Genomic DNA, 23,379 nt, shown 5'->3' on the forward strand with positions numbered 1-23,379 from the left:
ATGAGCTGGATAAAGGGACTAAATGTATGGTTGTTAAATTTGCTGATGGCACAAAGATAGATAAGAAAGTATGTTGTGAAGATAACATTAGGAGACTACAAGAGGATCTAGATAGGTTTGGTGAGTGGGCAAAGATCTGCCAAATGGAGTAATGGTGTGGGCAAATGTGAAATTGTCCATTTTGGTAGGAAAAATAAAAAATAGATCTAAATAGTGAGAGATTGCAGAGATCTGAAATGCAGAAGGATCTGTGTGTGAGTGCATGAATCACAAAAGGCTATAATGCAGATATATAGCTTTAAATTAGGAAAGCCAATAGAAGGTAATTGTTTATTGCAAAGGGAATTGAATATAAAACAGGGAGGTTATGCTTCAGTTGTACAGAACACTGGTAAGACCACATCTGGAGTATTGGTCTCCTTATTTAAGGAAGGATGCAAATGCATTAGAAGCAGTTCAGGGAACCTTTACCAGACTAATATCAGGAATGGGCAAGTTGCCTTGTGAGGAAAGATTGGACAGGCCAGGCTTCTGTCCACTGGAGTTTTGAAGAATAATAGGTGACTTGATTGAAACCTTTAAGCTCCTGAGGGGTTTTGACAGAGGGGAGGGAGGGGAGGTAGATGTTTCCTGTTGCGGAAGGATCCAGAACTAACATTGTTTAAAAATAAGGAGTCTCCCATTTAAGACAGAGATGAGAAATGTTTTCTCTCAGAGGGCAGCGAGTCTTTGAAACTCCCTTCCTCAAAAGGCATCGGAAGCAGTCTTTGAATGATTTTAAGGTAAGATTAAAACCATGTTGGACAATCAAGTTCCTTGCTGGAGTTTTTGTGCATGCCCATGCCAACAGTTGGATGGATAAAGATGGAATGAAGGTATGGATGGCTAATGTGTGAAATGGGTTTCCAGGTGGTCTACGTAAAGAATGTAGCTTCTTAGTGTGGGGTATGTTCGAACCCATAGAACTGATTAAATAAAAAGGTGCTTGAGAAGAAATACACTGAGACCTCGCTTAAAGTAGTGGTTACGTTCCTGCAAATTGTAACTTTAAGTGGAAACAACTTTGTGAATCATGGCCTCCCATAGGAATCAAAGTTAAAGGCAGAGTTAGATTCCTTCAGATATTTCTCGCCCAGAAAAAAAACTGTGCCATACATGTGCAGCACTGGAAATTCAGAGCAGGGATAACTTGCAAAATAAAATCACTGAACATAACAGTGATGGGCAGCACAGTAGCACAGTGGTTAGCACAATTGCTTCACAGTTCCAGGTTTGATTCCCGCTTGGGTCACTGTCTGTGCAGAGTCTGCACATTCTCCCCATGTCTGCGTGGATTTCCTCCGGGTGCTCCGGTTTCCTCCCACAGTCGAAAGATGTGCAGGTTAGGTGGATTGGCTATGCTAAATTGCCCTTAGTGTCCAAAAAGGTTCAGTGGGGTTGTTGGGTTACGGGGATAGGTTGGAAGTGTGGGCTTAAGTGGGGTGCTCTTTCCAAGAGCAGGTGCAGACTCGATGGGCCGAATGGCCTCCTTCTGCACTGTAAATTCTATGAAAAGAAATGCGGTATAATTTCAAACTGGATAACACTATGTCACCCAAACAAGCCCTGTGAATCACAGCTTCCATGTCTCATCAATAGCACTCCTGAAAATCAGCTCAACGTTTTGCTTCCTTTCCCACTAGCTGTCCATCTCTCTCCTTTCCCAGCTCCTTTCCACAGGCACACAGATAGCAAGACTCTGTGCATTTGCACATAGTTTCTATGCATATGCTGAAGTGACAAAATTTCCATTTGGGTTCATTGAAGGTGGCAGACAGGTTGAGAGAATGGTTGCTGAAGCATACGGCATCCTGGGCTTTATCAATAGGGCACAGAGTATAAACGCAAGGAAGTCATGTTAGGTTAAACATTGTTTTGACCTCAATTAAGAGTAGTGCATTCAGTTCTGGGCACCACACTTTAGGAATGATGTAAAAGCATTAGAGGTGGTGCAGAAAACATTCATGAGAATTGTTCCATTGACACTCTGCAGTCCAGGAGGTGGTCATTCGGACCATCGAGTCTGCTCCAACCCTCTGGAAGAGCACCCCACCTGGGCCCCAATCCCCTCCCACTCCCAGTAACACCACCTAGACCGTGGGACACTAAGGGGCAAATTTAGTATGGCCAATCATCTAACCTGCGCATCTTCAAACTATGGAAAGAAACCAATGTGCAAACTCCACATAGGCAGTCACCAGAGGCCAGAATTGAACCCGGGTTCCTGGCACTGTGAGACAGCAATGCTAACCACTGTGCTGATCCAGGGATGAGGTACTTCAGTGACGTAGAAAGAATGGAGACGTTGGGACTGTCCTCATAGTAGAGAAGGTTGTGAGGAGATTTGGTACAGGTGTTCAAAATCATGAGGGGTCTGGACAGAGTAGATAGGGAGAAACTGTGCCCGCAATTAAAGGGTCAGGAATTCGAGGAAACAAATTTAAAGTGATTGGTAAGAGAAACAATGATCACATGCGGAAAAACCTGTTCATGAAGAGTGGTATGGATCTGGAATGTGTGTGGTGAAAGCACAGTATATTGAGGCTTTCAAAAGGAAAGTGGATCATTATCAGAAAAGGAAACATTTGTAGGGCTATGGGGGAAAGGCAGGGGAATGGCATTAGGTGAGGCCCAGCACAGACACAACAGGCAGAGTAGCATCCTTCTGTGCTGTAATCCGTAGAATCCCTATGGTGGAGAAGGAGGCCATCCAGTCCATAGAGTCTGCACTGACCCTCTGAAAGAGCACCCTACCCAGGCCTATTCCCCCACCCTATTCCTGTAGCGCAATCTAACCTACACATATTTTAACACTAAGGGGCAATTTTTTATCATGGCAAATACACCTAACCGGAGAGAAAATCCACAGCCACTGGGAGAACATGCAAACTCCACACAGTCATCCAAGACCAAAATTGAATTTGGGTCCCTGGCACTGTGAGCAGCTATGAAATCACTATGCCACCGTGCCACTCATTCTGTGAATTAGGGTTTGTATGCATACATGCCTAGAATTAAATGTGAATGCTGCTCTAAACGCCTAGAACCGAATATTCTGAAGTTATTTCAGTGAATACACACAAACAATTGCTATTCATAGGTACACTAAGCCAAGTATCCAGAAATGTATCTATCAGAACTGCAAGCTGAACTGGCAACTGATACACAACAGTTATCAGCTCATTGTCATATTTTCTAAATAGGTTGGATAATGCAGCACATATGAATGATTGAAGTATTCTGCTTGAACATTTGAGTGGATTAATGATTAAAGTTGATTTTTCTTGCACTTTTTGATAAGCAGTCTTAAAAACTTGAAAACTAATCCCACTGCATGCAAGTTCAATAATTTTGCTCTCTGTCGATTAAAAGCACACTATGCCATGTCTTATAAACTGTTGTGGAAAGATCCCGCTTAATTAGCGAAATTGCGGAGATCGGAGATCAAGATATGAAAAATCTCAATGCAATATTATGGGGATGTGTTCAGAATAAGTGTAATGGTGCTGCAGCTTCTGCCAGCTGAAAATCTTGGACTCAGGCATGAGGACTCTGGCTCTCATTGGCATCCCGCCAAAGCTTCAAACCATATTACGCTATTATTCAGTAATCTGCTTTAGAGCAAAATACTTTGCAATCCTAAAATAAACTGCTTGTTGGTGCTCCATCAAAATTAAAAGCTTAATATGCACGAAAACCAGAAAAAATATGATAATGGCTTAGACTTGCCCACTAGTTTTGTTAACAAGATACAATGTCATGGATTGATATTTTAACAGAACCTGCCTATATTTGCATCTAATTCTTCATCTCAGCCATGTGTTGGTGGAGATACTATTTTTTGTGGGGGGTAGAGGAGGAGATGATAATAAACACATGGGGGGGATTATTATTTTACTTATAGACATCTTCCTACCCTGTTCATCACCTAACGACTAGTTTCAATGCAGCACTGCTTGAAATATAGAAACATCTGAACTGTCCATATTTGTTTTGGTGTTAGTCTTAGCTTTACCTGATGAAGGAGCTACACTCCGAAAGCTAGTGATTTCAAATAAATCTGTTGGACTTTAACCTGGTGTCGTTAGACTTCTTACTGTGCCCACCCCAGTCCAACGGCGCCATCTCCACATCTTAGCGTGGTGTTAGCATGCTAGCCCCTGCATTAGGTTATTCTGTGTTGAAGATCCACCGCAGGGTCTAAGAACATAAGAACTAGGAACAGGAGTAGGCCATCTGGCCCCTTGAGCCTGCTCCGCCATTTAATGAGCTCATACACCATATCCCCGAATCCCTTTATTCTTTAGAAAGGTATCTATCTTTTTCTTAAAAACGTTTAAAGGAGCCTCAACTGCTTCACTGGGCAAGGAATTCCAGCGATTCACAACCCTTTGGGTGAAGAAGTTCCTCCTACACTCCGTCCTAAATCTACTTCCCCTTATTTTGAGGCTATGCCCCCTAGTTCTGCTTTCCCCGACCAGTGGAAACAACCTGCCCGCATCTATCCTATCTATTCCCGTCATAATTTTATATGTTTCAATAAGATCCCCCCGCATCCTTCTAAACTCCAATGAGTACAGTCCCAGTCCACAAAAAAAATCTAATCGCACAATTTGAATAACAGGGGAGTTCTAACAGTTTTCTGATCAATATTTATCTTTTAATCAATACTACTAAAAATGTTTTCTAATAATGTATCTCAGAGATATTTGTGGGACCTTGCTCTGTACAAATTAGGAGTTATCTGACATTACAACAGTGAAGAAATTGCTTATCAGCAATGAATTGCTTTGAGACATTGAGATTATAAAAAGTACTGTATAAAGGGATGTTCTTACAATCTTTGAATGCTGTATACTGCATTATAGGGAACACCAAAAATCAAGCCGCATCTTGATTTTCCAATGCAACCTTTCTTTATATGCCCGAGTTTTAATATTTATCTTGTGTTCCATGTCATACACGGGAGTTTGAGAGTGTGCCTCTACTCGTCCTTAGAAATATAGGCAATAGATGTGTAGAGCATTTAGCCCGCTCAGTAATTCGACAAGATCATGGCTTTGCACATTCTCCCATGTGTGTGGGTTTCACCCCCACAACCCAAAGTTGTGCAGGATTGGTGAATTGGCCATGCTAAATTGCCCCTGAATTGTAAAAAAATATATATAATTGGGTACTCTAAATGTATTTAAAAAAAACAAAATCATGGCCGAACTTCTAGCTCAATGTTGTTTTCCGACATTATCCCCATATCCTCGAACATCTGTAGTAATGAGAAATCTATCGATCTCTTGTCTTGAATACACTCAATGATTGAGCCTCCATAGGCTTCTGGGTAGAGAATTCCAAAGATTCACCATACTCCGTGAAGAAATTACTCCTCATCGCAGTCATAAATGACTAACTTTGATTCTGTGTCCCCTATTCACCACCACCACCCCGCCCCAGGCAGGGGAAGCATCCTTCCTGAATATACCTTGTTGATTCCTGTAGGAATTTTACATGCTTCAATGAGATCAACCCTCATTCTTCTAAACTCTACAAAACATAGGCAGAGCGTCCTCAATCTTTCCTCGTACAACAATCCCAGGGATGAGTCTGGTGAACCTTTGTTGCACTCCCTCTCTGGCAAGTTTTCCCTTCCTTGGGTAAGGGGGCCAAAACCGTACACAATACTCTAGGTGCAGTCTCACCAAGGTTCTATGCAATGGCAGCAAGACATTATCACTCTTATACTCAAATCCTCTTGCAATGAACGCAAGAACTAGGAGTAGGCCATCTGGCAACACGAACCTGCTCCTCTATTCAATAAGATCATGGCTGATCTTTTTGTGGACGCAGCTCCACCCGCCTGCTCACTATAACCCTTACTTCCTTTCCTGTTCAAAAATCTATCTATCTTTGCCTTAAAAACATCCAATGAGGTAGCCTCAACTGCTTCACTGGGCAGGGAATTCCACAGATTCACAACACTTTGGGTGAAGAAGTTCCTCCTCAACTCAGTCATAAATCTGCTCCCCCTTATTTTGAGGCTATGCCCCCTAGTTCTAGATTCACCCGCCAGTAGAAACAATCTCTCTGCTTCTATCTTGTCTATTCCTTCATAATTTTATATGTTTCTATCAGATCATCCCTAATTCTTCTAAATTCCAATGAGTATAGCCCCAGTCTACTCAGTCTCTCCTCATAAGCCAATCCTCTCAACTCCGGAATCAACCTAGTGAATCTGCTCTGCACCCCTTCCAGTGCCAGTACATCCTTTCTCAAATAAGGAGACCAAAACTCCAGGTGTGGCTGCACCAGCACCCGATGCAACTGCAACATAACATCCCAGTTTTTAAACCAAATTCCATTTGCCTTCTTTTTTTTTTTATTAAATATTTTATTGAAAATTTTTGGTCAACCAACACAGTACATTGTGCATCCTTTACACAATATTATAACAACACAAATAACAATGACCTATTTTATAAACAAAAAATGAATAAATAATAAATAACAAAAATGAAAACTAGCCCTAATTGGCAACTGCCTTGTCACAAGTAACACTCTCCAAAAATATAATTTAACAGTCCAATATATAATTATCTGTAGCAACGACCTATACATACTATACAGTATATATTAACAACCCCGAGAGTCCTTCTGGTTCCTCCTCCTCCCCCCCCCCCCCCCCCCCCGATCCTGGGCTGCTGCTGCTGCCTTCTTTTTCCCATTCCGTCTATCTTTCTGCGAGGTATTCGACGAACGGTTGCCACCGCCTGGTGAACCCTTGAGCCGACCCCCTTGGGACGAACTTAATCCGCTCTAGCTTTATAAACCCCGCCATGTCATTTATCCAGGTCTCCACCCCCGGGGGCTTGGCTTCTTTCCACATTAGCAATATCCTGCGCCGGGCTACTAGGGACGCAAAGGCCAAAACATCGGCCTCTCTCGCCTCCTGCACTCCCGGCTCTTGTGCAACCCCAAATATAGCCAACCCCCAGCTTGGTTCGACCCGGACTCCTACTACTTTTGAAAGCACCTTTGTCACCCCCATCCAAAACCCCTGTAGTGCCGGGCATGACCAAAACATATGGGTATGATTCGCTGGGCTTCTCGAGCACCTCGCACACCTATCCTCCACCCCAAAAAATTTACTGAGCCGTGCTCCAGTCATATGTGCCCTGTGTAATACCTTAAACTGAATCAGGCTTAGCCTGGCACACGAGGACGACGAGTTTACCCTGCTTAGGGCATCTGCCCACAGCCCCTCCTCGATCTCCTCCCCCAGCTCTTCTTCCCATTTCCCTTTTAGTTCATCTACCATAGTCTCCCCTTCGTCCCTCATTTCCCTATATATATCTGACACCTTACCATCCCCCACCCATGTCTTTGAGATCACTCTGTCCTGCACCTCGTGTCGGGAGCTGCGGGAATTCCCTCACCTGTTGCCTCGCAAAAGCCCTCAGTTGCATATACCTGAATGCATTCCCTTGGGGCAACCCATGTTTCTCGGTCAGCGCTCCCAGACTCGCGAACTTCCCATCCACAAACAGATCTTTCAGTTGCGTTATTCCTGCTCTTTGCCACATTCCATATCCCCCATCCATTGCCCCCCGGGGCAAACCTATGGTTGTTTCTTATCGGGGACCCCCCCAAGGCTCCAGTCTTTCCCCTATGCCGTCTCCACTGTCCCCAAATCTTCAGTGTAGCCACCACCACCGGGCTTGTGGTGTAGTTCCTCGGTGAGAACGGCAATGGGGCTGTCACCATAGCCTGTAGGCTAGTCCCCCTACAGGACGCCCTCTCTAATCTCTTCCACGCCGCTCCCTCCTCCTCTCCCATCCACTTACTCACCATTGAAATATTAGCGGCCCAATAATACTCACTTAGGCTCGGTAGTGCCAGCCCCCCCCTATCCCTGCTACGCTGTAAGAATCCCTTCCTCACTCTCGGGGTCTTCCCGGCCAACACAAAACCCATGATGCTCTTTTCAATCCTTTTAAAAAAAGCCTTCGTAATCACCACCGGGAGGCACTGAAACACAAAGAGGAATCTCGGGAGGACCACCATCTTAACCGCCTGCACCCTCCCTGCCATTGACAGGGATACCATATCCCATCTCTTGAAATCCTCCTCCATCTGTTCCACCAACCGCGTTAAATTTAACCTATGCAATGTGCCCCAATTCTTAGCTATCTGGATCCCCAGGTAACGAAAGTCCCTTGTTACCTTCCTCAACGGTAGGTCCTCTATTTCTCTACTCTGCTCCCCTGGATGCACCACAAACAACTCACTTTTCCCCATGTTCAATTTATACCCTGAAAAATCCCCAAACTCCCCAAGTATCCGCATTATTTCTGGCATCCCCTCCGCCGGGTCCGCCACGTATAGTAGCAAATCGTCCGCATACAAAGATACCCGGTGCTCTTCTCCTCCCCTAAGTACTCCCCTCCACTTCTTGGAACCCCTCAACGCTATCGCCAGGGGCTCAATCGCCAGTGCAAACAATAATGGGGACAGAGGGCATCCCTGCCTTGTCCCTCTATGGAGCCGAAAATATGCAGATCCCCGTCCATTCGTGACCACGCTCGCCACTGGGGCCCTATACAACAGCTGCACCCATCTAACATACCCCTCTCCAAAACCAAATCTCCTCAACACCTCCCACAAATAATCCCACTCCACTCTATCAAATGCTTTCTCGGCATCCATCGCCACTACTATCTCCGTTTCTCCCTCTGGTGGGGCCATCATCATTACCCCTAACAATCTCCGTATATTCGTGTTCAGCTGTCTCCCCTTCACAAACCCAGTTTGGTCCTCGTGGACCACCCCCGGGACACATTCCTCTATTCTCATTGCCATTACCTTGGCCAGGACCTTGGCATCTACATTTAGGAGGGAAATAGGTCTATAGGACCCGCATTGTAGCGGGTCCTTTTCCTTCTTTAAGAGAAGCGATATCGTTGCTTCAGACATAGTCGGGGGCAGTTGTCCCCTTTCCTTTGCCTCATTAAAGGTCCTCGTCAGTACCGGGGCGAGCAAGTCCACATATTTTCTATAGAATTCGACTGGGAATCCATCCGGTCCCGGGGCCTTTCCCGCCTGCATGCTCCTAATTCCTTTCACCACTTCTTCTACCTCGATCTGTGCTCCCAGTCCCACCCTTTCCTGCTCTTCCACCTTGGGAAATTCCAGCCGATCCAAGAAGCCCATCATTCTCTCCCTCCCATCCGGGGGTTGAGCTTCATATAATTTTTTATAAAATGTCTTGAACACTCCATTCACTCTCTCCGCTCCCCGCTCCATCTCTCCTTCCTCATCCCTCACTCCCCCTATTTCCCTCGCTGCTCCCCTTTTCCTCAATTGGTGTGCCAGCAACCTGCTCGCCTTCTCCCCATATTCGTACTGTACACCCTGTGCCTTCCTCCATTGTGCCTCTGCAGTGCCTGTAGTCAGCAAGTCAAATTCTACATGTAGCCTTTGCCTTTCCCTGTACAGTCCCTCCTCCGGTGCTTCCGCATATTGTCTGTCCACCCTCAAAAGTTCTTGCAGCAACCGCTCCCGTTCCTTACTCTCCTGCTTTCCTTTATGTGCCCTGATTGATATCAGCTCCCCTCTAACCACCGCCTTCAACTCCTCCCAGACCACTCCCACCTGGACCTCCCCATTATCATTGAGTTCCAAGTACTTTTCAATGCACCCCCTCACCCTTAGACACACACCCTCATCTGCCATTAGTCCCATGTCCATTCTCCAGGGTGGGCGCCCTCCTGTTTCCTCCCCTATCTCCAAGTCCACCCAGTGTGGAGCGTGATCCGAAATGGCTATAGCCGTATACTCCGTTCCCCTCACCTTCGGGATCAATGCCCTACCCAGCACAAAAAAGTCTATTCGCGAGTAGACTTTATGGACATAGGAGAAAAACGAGAACTCCTTACTCCTAGGTCTGCTAAATCTCCACGGGTCTACACCTCCCATCTGCTCCATAAAATCTTTAAGTACCTTGGCTGCTGCCGGCCTCCTTCCAGTCCTGGACTTCGACCTATCCAGCCCTGGTTCCAACACCGTATTAAAATCTCCCCCCATTATCAGCTTTCCCATCTCTAGGTCCGGAATGCGTCCTAGCATCCGCCTCATAAAATTGGCATCATCCCAGTTCGGGGCATATACGTTTACCAAAACCACCGTCTCCCCCTGTAGTTTGCCACTCACCATCACGTATCTGCCCCCGTTATCCGCCACTATAGTCTTTGCCTCGAACATTACCCGCTTCCCCACTAATATAGCCACCCCCCTGTTTTTCGCATCTAGCCCCGAATGGAACACCTGCCCCACCCATCCTTTGCGTAGCCGAACCTGGTCTATCAGTTTCAGGTGTGTTTCCTGTAACATAACCACATCTGCCTTAAGTTTCTTAAGGTGTGCGAGTACCCGTGCCCTCTTTATCGGCCCGTTCAGCCCTCTCATGTTCCACGTGATCAGCCGAGTTGGGGGGCTTCCTACCCCCCTCCCTTGTCGATTAGCCATCACCTTTTTCCAGCTCCTCACCCGGTTCCCACGCATCTGTATCTCCCCCAGGCGGTGCCCCCCCGCCCATCCTCTCCCATACCAGCTCCCCCCTCTCCCCAGCAGCAGCAACCCAGTAATTCCCCCCTCCCACCCCCCCCCCCCCGCTAGATCCCCCGCTAGCGTAATTACTCCCCCCATGTTGCTCCCAGAAGTCAGCAAACTCTGGCTGACCTCGGCTTCCCCCCGTGACCTCGGCTCGCACCGTGCGACGCCCCCTCCTTCCTGCTTCTCTATTCCCGCCATGATTATCATAGCGCGGGAACCAAGCCCGCGCTTCTCCCTTGGCCCCGCCCCCAATGGCCAACGCCCCATCTCCTCCCCCTCCCCTCCTCCCCCCATCACCACCTGTGGGAGAGAGAAAAGTTACCACATCGCAGGATTAGTACATAAAACCCCTCTTTGCCCCCCACATTCGCCCCACCACTTTGTTCGAACGTTCTTTTTAATAACCCGCTCATTCCAGTTTTTCTTCCACAATAAAAGTCCACGCTTCATCCGCCGTCTCAAAGTAGTGGTGCCTCCCTCGATATGTGACCCACAGTCTTGCCGGTTGCAGCATTCCAAATTTTATCTTCTTTTTATGAAGCACCGCCTTGGCCCGATTAAAGCTCGCCCTCCTTCTCGCCACCTCCGCACTCCAGTCTTGATAAACGCGGATCACCGCGTTCTCCCATTTACTGCTCCGAGTTTTCTTCGCCCATCTAAGGACCATTTCTCTATCCTTAAAACGGAGGAATCTCACCACTATGGCTCTGGGAATTTCTCCTGCTCTCGGTCCTCGCGCCATCACTCGGTATGCTCCCTCCACCTCCAACGGACCCGCCGGGGCCTCCGCTCCCATTAACGAGTGCAGCATCGTGCTCACACATGCCCCGACGTCCGCTCCCTCCACACCTTCAGGAAGACCAAGAATCCTCAGGTTGTTCCTCCTTGCGTTGTTTTCCAGTGCCTCCAACCTTTCCACACATCGTTTCTGATGTGCCTCCTGCGTCTCCGTCTTCACCACCAGGCCCTGTATATCGTCCTCATTCTCGGCTGCCTTTGCCTTCACGACCCGAAGCTCCCGCTCCTGGGTCTTTTGTTCCTCCTTTAGCCCTTCGATCGCCTGTAGTATCGGGGCCAACAGCTCTTTCTTCATTTCCTTTTTGATCTCTTCCACACAGCATTTCAAGAACTCTTGTTGTTCAGGGCGCCATGTTAAACTGCCACCTTCCGACGCCATCTTGGTTTTTGCTTGCCTTCCTTGCCGCTGTTCTAAAGGATCCACTGCAATCTGGCCACTTCCCTCTCCTTTTTCCATCCGTATCCAGGGGGGGATTCCCTTCTGGTTTACCGCACAGTGTTTTTAGCCGTCAAAATTGCCGTTGGGGCTCCTATCAAGAGCCCAAAAGTCCGTTTCACAGGGAGCTGCCGAAACGTGCGACTCAGCTGGTCATCGCCGCACCCGGAAGTCTCCATTTGCCTTCTTAATTACCTGCTGCACCTGCAAACCAACTTTTTGCGATTCATGCACAAGGACACCCAAATTCCTCTGCACATCAGCATGCTGCATTTTTTTACCATTTAAATAAAAGTACATCTTGCTGTTATTCCTACCAAATGGATGACCTCACATTTACCAACATTGTACTCCATCTGCCAGACCCTTGCCCATTCACTATCTATATCCCTCTGGAATATCCCCGAGGAAGGAGCTGCGCTCCGAAAGCTAGTGATTCGAAACAAACCTGTTGGACTTTAACCTGGTGTTGTAAGACTTCTTACTATCACTGGGTGGCCACTGCTGAAAGGGTACGGGGATGGGTCAAGGAACCGGGAGCAGAATGGAGGACAGTTCCTGCACAGGGACACCTCCCCCCCCCCCCTCCCTCCCAACCACCCAGTCAGATACTCAAAATGTCCAGTGGTAGTAGACACATGCTGAGAATGTAGAACCAACTGCAACATCACTTTGGTCTGACTGAAATGTCCACTATGAACCCCAACTGCAAAACCTCAAATTCACCCCCGAGACAATGGACATCTCCTTCAAAACGTGGAGACAGGTCGAACATACTCTGATGGTAGGAGAAATGTATGTAGAAGGCAGTGTAGCGACCCTAGGGGAACTCACGTACAAGTTCCAGCTACCGAAAGGGAACAAACTAAGATACAATCAAATTAAAAACTTCCTCCGCAAGGAGACGACAACATTCCCTCAGGTATGGGCAGTACGGTGGCGCCGTGGGTTAGGCCTGCAGCCTCACGGCGCCGAGGTCCCAGGTTCGATCCCAGCTCTGGGTCACTGTCTGTGTGGAGTTTGCACATTCTCCCTGTGTTTGCGTGGGTTTCGCCCCCTCAACCCAAAGATGCGCAAGCGAGGTGGATTGGACACGCTAAATTGCCCCTGAATTGGAAAAAATGAATTGGGTGCACTAAATTTATTTTAAAGAAACATTCCCCCAGGTACCAGGACACTCACTAGTGGACAGGCAAATGACTGCGGACGGGCTAGGAGATGGGAACTATACAGACATCCACGGATCACCCCTGGACAAGACAAGGGAGAAATGGGAGGATGAGCTGGACAGGCAGATGAGGGGAGGACTCTGGATCGAAACACTGCAAAGGGCAAACTTCACCGCCATGTGCAAGGCAGAGCCTTATGCAACTAAAGGTGGTGCAGAGGGCGCACCCAACAAGAACAAGAATGAGAGGGGTCTTCCCGGAGGTGGAGGACTAGTGTGAACGGTTTCAAGGAGGCCCAGCCAACCACACCCACATGTTCTTGTCTTCCCCAGACTTGTCGAGCACTGGACGTCCTTCTTCATGTCCAAGGTTGTGGGGGTGAGGGTGGAGCCTTGCCCGCTAGTGGCGGTGTTTGGAGTGTCAGAACAGACTGAGCTCTTCATGGGGAGAGGGGTGGACGGCCTAGCCTTTGCCTCCCTGATGGCCAGCCAGACTCCTGCTTGCTAACGATCGGCAGCATCACCCAAGGCTGCAGACTGGTTGTCCGACCTGACAGAACCTCTCAAACTAGAGAAAATAGAATATGCCATTAGAGGATCGGAGGAAGGCTTCCACAAAACGTGGAGGCTATTCACCAACTTGTTCCTAACTTGTTTCAAAAAAGCAACACAAGATCGAGCAGGAGCAGACAATTCAGTCCCTCGAGCCCACTCCACTAAGCAGTAGGATCATGGCTGATCTCATCTCGGCCTCAACTCCATTTTCCTGCCCATTCTCCATAACCTTTCAACCCGTTAATAAACTGTCCATCTCCTCCTTAAATTTATTCAATGTCCCATTATCCACCGCACTCTGGAGTAGTGAATTCCACAGATTCACAACCCTTTGAGAGAAATAATTTCATCTCAACTCTGTTCTAAATCTGCTACACCTTATCCTAAAATTATGACCGCTCCTTCTCAATTGCCCCAAGGGAGGAAGCATCCGTTTTAAAATTAATTTATGGAATGTAGGCATCACAGGTTAAACCAGCATTTATTGCCCATCACAAGTTACCCTTAAGGAGGTGGTGGTGAGTTGCCTTCTTGAACCGCTGCAGTCCTTGAGGTGTAGGTACTCCCACTGTGCTGTTATGGAGGGAGTGCCAGGATTTTTCCCCAGTGACAGTGAAGGAAGGGCAATATAGAAGGGCAATATCCTGGGTGGGAAGTTTGGTAGAGCTCTTTGGGAGGGTTTAAACTAGTTTCGCAGAGGATGGGAACCAGAGTTATGGATCAGAGGATAGGGTAGCTGTTGAACAGGCAGAAATAGTATGCAGTGAGTCTGTGAGGAAGGACAGACAGTTAATAGGGCAAAGTTGCACTCAATGGGATGGGTTAAAGTGAGTCTGTTTCAATGCAAGGAGTGTCAGGAATAAGGGAGATGAACTTAGAGAATGGATTGGTACTTGGAACTACGATGTTGTGGCCATTATGGAGACATGGATTTCACAGGGGCAGGAATGGTTGTTAGATGCTCCGAGGTTTAGATGTTTTAAGAAGAAAAGGGAGGGAGGTGAAAGCTGCATTTATCCAGGCAAGTGGAGAGTATTCCATTCCACTCCTGACTTGTGCTTTGTTGATGGTGGATGGATGGATTTGTTTATTGTCACGTGTACCGAGGTACAGTGAAAAGTATTTTTCTGCGAGCAGCTCAAACAGGTCATATAGTACATGAAAATAAATAAAAAGAAAATAAATAATAGGGCAACACAAGGTACACAATGTAAATACATAGACACCAGCATTGGTGAAGCATATAGGAGTGTAGTATTAATCAGATCAGTCCATAAGAGAGTTGTTTAGGAATCTGGTAACAGCAGGTAAGAAGCTGTTTTTGAATCTATTCGTGAGTGTTCTCAGACTTTTGTATCTCCTGCTCGATGGAAGAAGTTGGAAAAGTGAGTAAGCCAGGTGAGAGGGGTCTTTGATTATGCTGCCCGCTTTCCCAAGGCAGCAGGAGGTGTTGATAGAGTCAATGGGTGAGAGTCAGGTTTGTGTGATGGACTGGGCTGTGTTCACGACTCTCTGAAATTTCTTGCAGTCTTGGGCCGAGCAGTTGCCATACCAGGCTGTAATGCAGCCAGATAGGATGCTTTCTATGGTGCACCTGTAAAAGTTGGTAAGAGTCAGTGTGGCCATACCGAATTTCATAGTTTCCTGAGGAAGTAAAGGCGCTGTTGTGCTTTCTTGGTGATAGCATCGACGTGGGTGGACAAATCCCTCCCAACTGTATACCACTGTGCCGCCACCTCTGCTGGGTCAGTCCTGCCGGTGAGACACAACATACCTAGGAATGGTGGTAGTGGTGTCTGGGACATTGTCTGTAAGGAATCATAGAATTTACAGTGCAGGAGGCCATTCGGCCCATCAAGTCTGCACCAGCCCTTGGAAAGAGCACCCTATTTAAGCCCATGCCTCCATCCTATCCCTGTAAACCAGTAACCCTACCTAACCTTTTTGGACACTATGGGGCAATTTAGCATGGCCAATCCATCTAACCTGCACATCTTTGGACTGTCGGAGGAAATCGGAGCACCAGGAGGAAACCCATGCATACACGGGGAGAAAATGCAAACTCCACGGTCACCCAAGGCCGGAATTGACCCCGGGTCCCTGGAGCTGTGAGGCAGCAGTGCTAATCACTGAGCCACCGCGCCGTCCTTCTGTGAGTATGACTATGTCAGGATGTTGCTTAACTGGTCTGTGAGACAGCTCTCCCAACATTGGCACAGGTCCCCAGATGCTAGTAAGGAGGACTTTGCAGGTTTGGCAGGGCTGCGTTTGTCATTGGCATTTCTGGTGCCTGGTTCGATGCCAGGTGGTCCATCTGGTTTTTTTCGTGTTTTTTCCTTTTTTTTGCGTTTTTATTGTGGTTGAATACAACTGAGTGGCTCGCTAGGCGGTCTCAGAGGGCATTTAAGAGTCAACCACATTGCTGTGGGTCTGGAGTCACATGTAGGCCAGGCCAGGTAAGGATGGCAGATTTCTTTCCCTAAAGGACATTAGTGAACCAGATGTCTTTTTACGACAATCACCATCAGGTTTTTAATTTAAGTAATTTTATTGAGTTTAAATTCCATCACCTGCCATGGTGGGATTTGAACCCAGGTCCCGAGATCATTATCCTGGGTCTCTGGATTACCAGTCCAGCAACAATACCACTGTGCCACTGCCTTCTGAAAGGGAAAGAACCTAAATCTGTTCCAGTGACTCAATTAATTAAATTAACTCTTTGAGTGTAAAATTGGAGCGCATTGGATTACAGGTAGTGTATTGAGATGGATAGAAAACTGGTTGGCAGACAGGAAACAAAGAGTAGGAATTAACGGGTCTTTTTCCAAATGGCAGGCAATGACGATTGGGGTACCAAAGAGATCGGTACTGTGACTCCAGCTATTCACAATATACATAACGATTTACATGAGGGAACAATGTGTAATATCTCCAAATTTGCACATAAATCAAAGTTGAGTGAAAGGGTGAGCTGTGAGGAGGATGCAGAGATCCTTCAGTGTGATTTGGACAAGTTGAATGAGTGGGAAAATGAATGGCAGAAGCAGTAAAATTTGGAGAAATGAGAGGGTAGCCACTTTGGTAGCAAAAACTATTAATTGAATGGCCATAAATTAGGAGAGGGGAATGTACAACGAAACCTGGGTGTCCTCTTATACCAGTCACTGAAGATAAGCATGCAGGTGTAGCAGGCGGTAAAGAAGTCAAGTGGTATGTTGGCCTTTATTGCTAAAGGATTAGAGTATAACAGCAGGGATGTCTTTCTGAAATTATCCTGGGCCTTGATGAGGCCATGCCTCGTATATTATGTGCAGTTTTGATTTCCTTACCCAAGGAAGGATATTCTTAAGGGGATCAGGGGTTATGGGGCGAAGACAGGAGAATGGGGATGAGAAAAATATCAGCCATGATTGGATTGCGGAGCAGACTCGTTGGGCCGAGTGGCCTAATTCTGCTCCTATGTCTTATAGAGGACGCGCAGACAAGGTTTACCAGAGTGATTTGGGATGGCAGGACTGATGTCCTGACGACAGTGAGAGCCTTCTCCCGCGGACGGAAATGGCTGGCACGAGGGGACATAACTTTAAACTGAGGGGTAATAGGTATAGGACAGAGGTCAGAGGTAGGTTCTTTACGCACAGAGTAGTGAGGCCGTGGAATGCCCTACCTGCTACAGTAGTGAACTCGCCAACATTGAGGGCATTTAAAAGTTTATTGGATAAACATATGGATGATAATGGCATAGTGTAGGTTAGATGGCTTTTGTTTCGGTGCAACATTGTGGGCCGAAGGGCCTGTACTGCGCTGTATTGTTCTATGTTCTATGTATGACGAGAGATTGAGTCGGTTAGGATTGTATTCGCTGGAGTTCAGGAGAATGTGGGGGGGGGGGTCTCACAGAAACCTATCAAATTCTTTTTTTCCCTTCTTTTTAAAAAAAAATATACATTTAGAGTACCAAAGTCATTTTTTTCCAATTAAGGGGCAATTTAGCATGGCCAATCCACCTACCCTGCACATCTTTTGAGTTGTGGGGGCGAAAACCCATGCAAACACGGAGAGAATGTGCAAACACCACACGGACAGTGACCCAGAGCTGGGATCGAACCTGGGACCTTGGCGCCGTGAGGCAGCAGTGCAAGCCACTTCGCCACCATACTGCCCAGAAAGCTATCAAATTCTAACAGGACTATACAGGGCAGATTCAAGAGGGATGTTTCCGATGGAGAGGGTGTCCAGGACCAGGAGTCGAATCGGAGGATATGGGTTAGATCATTTAGACAGAGATGAAGGGAACTTTCTTCACCCAGAGAGTGGCGAGTCTGTGGAATTCGTTACCACAGAAAGTAGTTGAGACCAAAACATTGTTGTGTTTTCAAGAAGCAGTTAGATCTCGCACTTGGGGTGAATGGGATCAAAGGATATGAGGGGAAAGCGGGATTAGTCTACTGAGTTGAGTGATCAGCCATGATCATATTGAATGGCAGAGCAGACTCGAAGGGCCAAATGGCATTCTCCTGTTCCTATTTTCTATGTTTATATGTGCCACATGCCAAATACAATGCAGTATTAAAATGCTAAGATTATGGTTTAAGGATTCTCTGGACAATTAATGCATTCACTAAAGCTTGCCAGATTAATTTAATTCAATTTAAATTTTCAGTGTTATGTTCTTATTCACATTTCAAATCAGCAACCACCCACAGCAACATTTTATACTCGTCTATTACCTGACCATGTTTTGGAAGAATATTTTGAAACTTCAGCGGTCGCCCTATATGTAACCATCTATGGTAGATCTCTTTCAACTGGCCCAAAAGGAATGGGTTGAAGGCTTCCTTCTGTTGGTAAACTTTCTATGTTTTTAACAAAGCATATTCATCCCACCATGAACAACAGAGTTGCATTCTTTACTGTTAATTGTTAAAAAAAAAAAAATTCCTTTCTCCCCCCCCCCCCATCTTCCCCCCTCCCTCTCTCCCCTCCCTCCCTCCCCTTCTTCCCTCCCTATAACGCGTGCCGCGCGCGCGACACCGCCTTTCCCTTCCCCCCCCCTTTCCCTTCCCCCCCCCTTTCTCCCTCCTCCCCCCCTTTTCCCTCCTCCCCCCCCTTTTCCCTCCACCCCCCCCCTTTTCCCTCCTCCCCCCCCTTTTCCCTCCTCCCCCCCTCCCTATAATGCGTGCCACGCACACGACACCCCGCGCGACTCCTTAATTGTTAAATTTTCACATTGTGTTTATCATTTTGCTTACTAGCCTTTTAAAATAACAATTAATTTCAATATTTCAGCTCCACTGTGGGGGAGTAGCTTAGTCGCACAATCAAAGGCTCCCAAATTAGATTCCCTTTTGTATTGCTAATCTGCACTAGGCAGTAATAGAGGCACTAAAATTAACCACAGAGAGGTGGGTAAAAAAAATCATCTGGACATCATGTACCTGATCATTATTTCTTGCTGGTATCATGCGATCATTATTTTTTGCTGGAATCACACGAGTGAGAGCAGCATCAGACTAGGCCAGGGACAGGCAAAATACGGACCATGGGCCAGATCCGACCACAAATTACTTGCATAACTCCCAGGCCTGACCAAAAAAAAAAGAGTAAGATTATTTGATCAAAATTGACTTTCTCAGTGAATATTGCACAGCGGCAATGTAATGTCTGCGTGCAGTGTAAGGGCCTTGGTTTGGTTGCTATGATCACATTGCTAATCGGGGAGAGCCGCGAAAATGAGTTATTTTGCAGTTTTCCGTTTTCTACGGATACACAATTGCAACGCTTCAGTGGAGGGATGTAATACAAATGTGAGTTTGTCGAAGAAGGGAAAAGTAGATGCTGAATGTCCAGTGTTTAACAAGGAATGTACTTCAAATACCTCTTTACGGATGTAGCAGAGAAAGTTTGCAAAGTGTTGCAGTAGTCAAAGAATACAGCTTGAAACGATTCTTCGAAAGCAAACATGAAGCAGAGATAAGACATGGTTGACGAGAAAGCTAGACAATTGCATGAGGTGGTTGCTCAAATGAAAAAGGCACAATTTTCTTTTAACCAGACTATATGCAAGTTTTTTACGCAGAGGGTAGTGGGTGCCTGGAACTCGCTACCGGAGGAGGTGGTGGAAGCAGGGACGATAGGGACATTTAAGGGGCATCTTGACAAATATATGAATAGGATGGGAATAGAAGGATACGGACCCAAGAAGTGTAGAAGATTGTAGTTTAGTCGGGCAGCATGGTCGGCACGGGCTTGGAGGGCCGAAGGGCCTGTTCCTGTGCTGTACATTTCTTTGTTCTTTGTATATGTGCCACAAGATGGAATTACCAGGGCGAGCCACATGATGACACATCGCAAAGAACAGCAAGTCATTTTCCAAAGGAGAATTCACAAAGGAATGGTTGGTTGACTCTGCTGCAATATTATGCCCAGACAAGACAAGGCGAACTGTGATGAGGGGTGTGGAAGAAATATCGGAGAATCTGGGTCAACAGGGAAAAGCAAGGTAAAGGATTTTCCTTACTTCGCTACGGCACAGACATAAAAGACAGAGTCCTTTGGTGGTTTTCATACGAGGCATTGACACAAATTTTGAGTTTACAGAGGAAATGGCTTCAATACTGTCAATGAAAAACACAACTACTGGAAAAGATTTCTTGGAATCATTAAATAACAGTGTCTCAAAATATTTTTTAAAATTCATTTACGGGATGTGGGTGTCGCTGGTTAAGCCAGCAGAGTGCTGTTAGGGAGGGAGTTCCAGGATTTTGACTTGGTGACAGTGATGGAACGACGATATATTTCCAAGTCAGGGTGATGAGTGACTTGGGAGAGGAATCTCTAGGTGGTGGAGTTCCCAGGTATCTGCTGCTCTTCTCCTTCTAGATGGTAGTGGTTGTGAGTTTGGAAGGTGATGGCTGAAGAACCTTGGCGGGTTGCTGCAGTAGATGGCACACACGGCTGCCATTGTTTGTCGGTGGTGGAGCGATTGAATGTTTGTGGAAGGGGGAGCAATCAAGCAGGCTGCTTTGTCCTGGATTGTGTCGAGCGTCTTTGTTGGAGCTGAACTCATCCAGGCAAGTGGAGAGTATTCCATTACACTCCTGACTTGTGGACCTGGTGGATAGGCTTTGGGAGGGTCATGAGATGAGTTATAGGCTTTGATCTGCTCTGGTAGCCACAGTATTAATATAGCTAGTCCAGTTCAGTTTCTGATCAATAGGACCCCCAAGATGTGGACTGTGATCATTATTAGAATCTCTAACTTGACTGGCAAAAATGCTGGATTGTTGAAAAGAATTCAGGACCCAAGTGAAAAAAACAACCCAGAGCAGAAAACATTTTCCTGCATTGAATTATTTACCAAGAGGTTCTCTGCAAAATTGTTCTGGAACAAAACCTGTAAACTTTTATTAAAGCAAGAGCATAAACCACAGGCAATTTATCTTTTTTTTTTAAAAGAGGAATCTGAGTCAGGGCGTACGGATATTTCTCTACCATACAAATGTTGGCTGGCTTAGTTTGGGGAAAGTTCAGAAAAGTGTGGGGGATGAAGGCAGAGATTTATTTGATTTTACAAATCATAGGTAAAGACATGAATTTCCTCAACTGAATGATGTGAACTTGCTTGCTGATGTCACGTTTGCCATTGATGTAAACTACTGAATTCTATTCCACTGAATTCTAAACTGCTGAATTCTAAACTACAAGATTTTTTGCTCATGACATGCATTTCCTTATCCAGGCCTTCATGACAAAGTTGCTCTTCTTTTCCTGTTATATTGAAGGCAAGAAGTTGACACACCTCCCCACTTGGCAACAGATTACAATATCTGATCAGAACCTGAAAAGATGTTTCACTGCTGCTTGCTTTGAATGCTGACTTCTCCCGCTGCTCTGAAGATTTTATGAAAGAAGATGACATGGTCTTAATCTCCTCCCTATTCAATGCAATGTGGACAACTCTCCAAGTGACTGCCAACTTGAGCTTATTGACTTTCAGTCTAACTTATCATTTGCGGGGCGATTCAAATAAGTGCCACTCCTAAGGTTTTACGCATCTCTCAGTGAACAGCACTTCCCAAAGCTTTCAGCTTTGACAAAGGGTCATCTCAACTCGAAACGTTAACTCTTTTCTCTCCCTACAAATGCTGCCGGACCTGCTGAGATTTTCCAGCATTTTCTCTTTGGAAGCACTTTCTGAAAATCAGGGGTTATCAAAAGATGCTTGTATTGTTTGGGTCAACTTGCATCTGCGAACAGACATTTTGTATTATGGAATTCAATATATCAAAGAAAAGATCCACCACTAGTGATGACCACCTTGCAGAAGTGATCCGTATTGCAACAGAAATAGCTTCCTTCGTTCATGACCATGAGAGACTTTCTTCTTCAAATTAATTTTTTTTTTGATGGTGATGTAATTTTATTACACAACAGATAGGCTGTGATGGCCCCACAGTAACCTGTTGGCAACAGTATAAATTAAATTCTGAAGAATTTGCATATAAAGCTTCAGAGAGCATTCGGTACCCACTCAACTGTACCATAATCAGGAGGCAAATTCTTTTAGGGGAAAAAAGGGAGGAAACAATTGGTATAAAATGGAGGAAAAAATTAATATCTTATTGGAATAAAGAAAATGGAATATGTTTTTCTCTTTGGTCATGCTATGATCTTTTAATTCTTACAAACAGTAAACAATCTCTTACCTGGGTAGTGGAAATTATAGTTGAAACAGAAACAGTGGCCAAAGGTGATGTGCTCATTGGCTGTGAATAGGTTGCACTTTGTGGAGGTAAAATAGAACTGGAAAGTGGAGTACTGCAGCTTGAGCCTGGTAGTGTATTCTGCAGTGAAACTGGTACTTCAATACTTGTGTAAATACCTGAGAAGAAAAATTGGTTGTGTAAATCTCAGCTTAAAAATTCACACTAACTCATTGTCTGACACTTCCCATTCATCAAAGGACAACAATCTTTCATCTATATATTAATATAAATCCTGCGCCATTAATCATTCATCCAGGATGAGAACCAGTTTTTGGCTTTTCTTTTAAAATTACTCTTGTGCTGCCACCAAAACTTAATCTATTATTGTATTACAACAAATTTACCGAAACAATTCATGGACAATGATAAGGTATTATGCAATTTCCAGATGCTGAAAGACACAGGTTTAATCAACATAATACTTATAACTAGCAGGGACCTGCAAAACACATGCTGTCAAAACAACAGGATTTCTAATTAATCTTCCATCCAAACTTTAAAAAAATATAAATTTAGAGTACCAATTCATTATTATTTCAATTAAGGGGCCCATCTGATGAGCTCAATATTATTCAAAGAATGAAGACTATATTTCCTTAAAATCTACCTCTTATAATTTCAGCATTTACCATTAAAGAAAACAGCTTTCTAAACACCAATCTTGTGCAACGATTAAGTCATTGTTTAAGATTCAAGTTTTTTTAAATGTAAAGAACCCATATAATTTTTTTCCCAATTAAGGGACAATTTAGCGTGGCCAATCCACCTACCTGCACATCTTTAGGTTGTGGGGATGAGACCCACTTAGACACAGGGCGAATGTGCAAACTCCACATGGACAGTAACCCAGAGCCGGGATCGAACCCGGGTCCTCGGCAAAGATTCAAGTTTTGTAGCAACATTATAACAGATCATTCCTCAAATTTAAGATCATGAGGTGACATGCCCACTGGAGTTAGACTGCATGGAAACTGGAGAGTATGTGCATACTGTCATCATCTTCTTCATCTAAA

General features: G+C 45.6%; 1 protein-coding gene across 24 annotated transcripts in view; it reads right to left on the bottom strand.

Annotated features, from left to right (window-relative positions):
* The window catches only part of mllt10 (MLLT10 histone lysine methyltransferase DOT1L cofactor), a 498,389-nt gene that overhangs the window by 194,742 nt on the left and 280,268 nt on the right, over positions 1 to 23,379 (bottom strand). For all 24 annotated transcript variants that reach the window (XM_072508516.1, XM_072508507.1, XM_072508512.1 and 21 more), the window contains one exon: positions 22,307 to 22,482. In XM_072508516.1, the coding sequence (XP_072364617.1) occupies positions 22,307 to 22,482 (176 nt within the window). The remainder of the gene's footprint in view (positions 1 to 22,306; positions 22,483 to 23,379) is intronic.

This window comes from Scyliorhinus torazame, chromosome 6 (genome assembly GCF_047496885.1).
Source record: "Scyliorhinus torazame isolate Kashiwa2021f chromosome 6, sScyTor2.1, whole genome shotgun sequence".
In the NCBI taxonomy this organism is placed as follows: domain Eukaryota; kingdom Metazoa; phylum Chordata; class Chondrichthyes; order Carcharhiniformes; family Scyliorhinidae; genus Scyliorhinus; species Scyliorhinus torazame.